General features: G+C 44.9%; 1 protein-coding gene across 1 annotated transcript in view; it reads left to right on the plus strand.

Annotated features, from left to right (window-relative positions):
• Nucleotides 1-3409, plus strand: part of LOC111979683 (carboxyl-terminal PDZ ligand of neuronal nitric oxide synthase protein-like) — a 58673-nt gene extending 55264 nt beyond the window's left edge. Inside the window, exons 9-10 of the mRNA XM_024010313.2 lie at nt 85-253; nt 2770-3409. Coding sequence (XP_023866081.2) covers nt 85-253; nt 2770-3296 — 696 coding nt within the window. The 3' untranslated portion in view covers nt 3297-3409. The remainder of the gene's footprint in view (nt 1-84; nt 254-2769) is intronic.
• The last annotated feature ends 732 nt before the right edge of the window (nt 3410-4141 follow it).

A 4141-nucleotide genomic window follows, 5' to 3' on the forward strand; every position in this document is an offset into this window, starting at 1 on the left:
CTACATATAGTATCTACATACCTGCAAACGTGTGTGTATACACTCTCACCTCCCAGTGTGTGTGTGTGGTGTGTGTCTACCTAGACGTGTGTGCTCCAGGACCAGCTGTCAGTGGAGGTGCGTGCAAGGACAGACGCCCAGGCCCGGGTCCAGAGACTCCTGCTGCAGAACACTGACCTGCTGCAGCACATCTCCCTACTGGTCAAACAGATCCAGGAGCTGGAGCTCAAGGCTGCTGGAGGACTCAGCTCCAGTGATTGAATCTGCTTCTTTATCCATTCTCTCTTCTCTTATCCCTCGCTTTTCTTCTTCTCCCTCTATCTTCATCCTCTTTCTATCTTCATCTCTCTCCTCTCATCCTGTTTCATCTTTCTCATCTCAAATCCTCCATCTTCTGTTATTCTTCTCTCTCTCATCGCTCTCCTTCATACCTGTTTCTTCCTCATACTCTCCCGTCTCATCTCCTGATTTTTCTTCTCATCTCTCCCTCTCATCCCTGTTCCTTCTCATCTTCCCCTCTCATCCCTGTTTCTCTTCTCAATCTCCCCTCTCATCCCTGTTTCTTCTTCTCATCTCTCCCTCTCATCCCTGTTCTCTTCTCATCTCATCTCCTCTCACCTGTTTCTCTCTCATCTCTCCTCTCATCGCCTGTTCTCTTCTCATATTCCTCTCATCCCTTTTTCTCTTCTCATCTTCTCTCTCATCCCTGTTTCTCTTCTCATCTCTCCTCTCATCCCTGTTTCTCTTCTCATCTCTCCCCCTCTCATCCCTGTCTTCTCGCTCTCCTCATCGTTCTCTCGCTCTCCCCTCATCCTGTTTCCTCTTCTCATCTCTCCCCTCTCTACATCCCGTGTTTCTCTTCTCATCTCTCTCTCTCATCCCTGTTTTCTCTTCTCATCCTCCCTCTCATCCCTGTTTCTCTTTCCATCTCTCCTCTCATCCTGTTTCTCTTCTCACTCTCTTCCCTCTCTCCCTGTTTCTCTTCTCATCTCTCCCCTCTCATCCCTGTTTCTTCTCACTGCTCTCCCTCTCATCCTGTTTCTCTCTCACTCTCTCCCTCTCATCTGTTCTCTTCTCATCTCTTCCCTCATCTTTTCTCTTCTCATCTCTTCTCCTCTCATCCCTGTTTCTCTTCTATCTATCCACTCTCATCTGTTCTCTACCCTCGTCTTCATCCTTTCTCTCACCTTCCCCTCCCATCCCGTCTGTTTCCTTCCTCATCTCTCCCCTTCATCCCTGTTTTCTTCTCATCTCTCCCTCTCTCCTGTTTCTCTTCTCATCTCTCCCTCTCATCCCTGTTTCTCTTCTATCTCTCCTCTCATCCCTGTTTCTCTTCTCATCTCTCCCCTCTCTCCTGTTTCTCTGTCTCATCTCTCCCCTCTATCCCTGTTTCTCTTCTCATCTCTCCCTCTCATCCTGTTTCTCTTCTCATCTCTCCCCTCTCATCCCTGTTTCTCTTTCATCTCTCCCCTCTCATCCCTGTTTCTCTCTTCTCATCTCTCCCCTCATCCCTGTTTCTCTTCTCTTACTCTCCCCTCTCATCCCTGTTTCTTCTCATCTTCCCCCCTCATCCCTGTTTCTCTTCTCATCTCTCCCCTCTCATCCCTGTTTCTCTTCTCATCTCTCCCCTCTCATCCTGTTTCTCTTCTTCATCTCTCCCTCTCATCCTGTTTCTCTTCTCATCTCTCCCCTCTACATCCCTGTTTCTCTTCTCATCTCTCCCCATCCCTGTTTCTCTTCATCTATCCCTCATCTTTCATCCCTTTCTCCTCCTCCTTCTGTACTGTCATGTATTTTCATCAACTTTGACATCACAGCTCATCAGCAACGCTGTCATCTTGCCTGTCATCTGCCTGTCATCTTGCCTGTCATCTGCCTGTCATCTTGCCTGTTATCTTTGCCTGTTATTCTGCCTGCTTCTATCTGCCTGTCATCTGCCTGTCATCGTGCCTGTCATCTTGCCTGTCATCTTGCCTGTCATCTTGTGTCATCTTGTCTTCATCTTGTCTGTCATCTTGTTGTCATCTTGTCTGTTACGCTCGTCGTCAGATGATAAATGACCGGACCAAGGTGCATCGTGGTTCTTTATTTGAAAATGTAACACCGGGAAAAACAATGAACACAAACCGAACGTAAAGCTAGTCGTGCATAAAGCAACAAACAAAAGACAAGATCCCARAAAACCCAAAAGGAAACTGACAACTTATATCTGATTCCCAATCAGAGYCAACGATAGACTGCTGCCTCCYATTGGGAATCAAACACACCAACATAGAAACAGAAAACCTAGAATGCCCACCCTAATCACACCCACTAATCACAAAAAGGCTCTCTAAGGTCAGGGCGTGACATTGCCTGTTATCTTGCCTGTTACCTGCCTGTCATCTTGCCTGTCATCTTGCCTGTCATCTTGCCTGTTATTTGCCTATCATCTTGCCTGTCATCTTGCCTGTCATCTTACCTGTCATCTTGCCTGTTATTTGCCTGTTATCTTGCCTGTCATCTTCCGTGTCATCTTGCCTGTCATCTCGCCTGTCATCTTGCCTGTTATTTGCCTGTTATCTTGCCTGTCATCTTGCCCTTTCCAGTTTATCATAATCTCCGCTCTCAATTATCCCCTCAAATCACCTCCTCTCTCTCCTCTCTCTCCTCTCTCTATTCCCTCCATTCATCTTCTTTCCACTAATTGTCTTTCTTTATTTTATTTGTATCTTTCATTATTTATCCCTCTTTCAATCTCGCTCTCTCTCTTCTCTGTTTTCTCCACAGTGGGCTCCCAAGACAGTTTGTTGGAGATCACCTTCCGTGCTAAGCCCCCCCTGCGTGATGCCCACACCACCCCCACCTCCATGGGCCCCCAGCAGGGTCAGCCCCAGATCAACAATGGCCCATGGGCCTCCACCCTAACAGGGTCCTCTCCACCAGGGACCAGGGCCCCGGAGAGCCTCTCTCTGGGGCCTGGCGGCAGTGCCGTGAGGCTGGAGTGCTTCCGCTTTCCCCGCCGCYGGGGAGAGGAGCCCCACCAGAACCAAGACCAGGAGGGGGAGAGTCCGAGCTCAGGCGGCCCAGACGGGGACTCCCCTGTGGGTGGAGAGGAGGTCCTTGGAGCCCTGGAGTTCCTCCGGTTCCGGGAGTCGGGGATCGGTTCGGAATACGAGTCCAACACGGACGAGAGCAGTGACAGGGACAGCTGGGGGCAGGGCGAGGGGGCGGGGCCTGAGGGCGCGGCACGCCTCTTCAACGTGCTGAACGCAGAGAGCCCTTCAGACTGTCTGGATGATGAGATGGCTGTGTAGCCCTCCACAGCTCTGCTTCACTAGGTCATATCATATACAGTAGTGCTATAGTGTTGTTGACAGTTCTCCTCCCTCCCAACTCTGCTCACAGTACTTTTGTTTGATATTTGTTCATATTTATTAGATATTTGTTTATAATTCATTAGATATTTGTTTATATTTATTTGATATTTGTTTATTTTATTTTATATTTGTTTATATGTATGTATATTTCTTTGATATGTGTTTATATTTATTAGATATTGTTTTATATTCATTAGATATTTGTTTATATTTTTAGATATTGTTTATATTTATTTGATATTTGTTTATATTTGTTTATATTATTTGATATTTGTTTATATTGTATGTATATGTTCTTTGATATTTGTTTATATTTATTTGATATTTGTTTAGATGTATTTGATATTTGTTTATATTTGTTATACTTGCTAATATGTTTTTGTTGTGTCATTGTGTAATATGTTGGATTTTTATTATTTGTTTTTTTTGCCGTTTTTGTTTATTTTGGTCACATTTGTTATATTTGATGCAGTTGTTTACATTGTTTGTTGCATTTGTTTATATTTTTTTATATTTTGTCTCAGCACTTGACTTTTCTGCTGCTGTTTCTACTCCCTGGGCTTATTGCGTGTAGTTGTAGCCTGTGTCAGAGCCATCTAAATATATGAACTCTGGTCTGTGGTCATATATCTAATATGACTCTGTCTGGTCTATATTAGAATATATGACTCTGGTTGTGTCATATATTAAATATATGACTCTGGTCTGTTCATATATCTAAATATATGACTCTGGTCTGTATCATATCTAATATATGACTCTGGTCTGTATCTATATTAATA

This window comes from Salvelinus sp. IW2-2015, linkage group LG19 (genome assembly GCF_002910315.2).
Source record: "Salvelinus sp. IW2-2015 linkage group LG19, ASM291031v2, whole genome shotgun sequence".
Taxonomy (NCBI): domain Eukaryota; kingdom Metazoa; phylum Chordata; class Actinopteri; order Salmoniformes; family Salmonidae; genus Salvelinus; species Salvelinus sp. IW2-2015.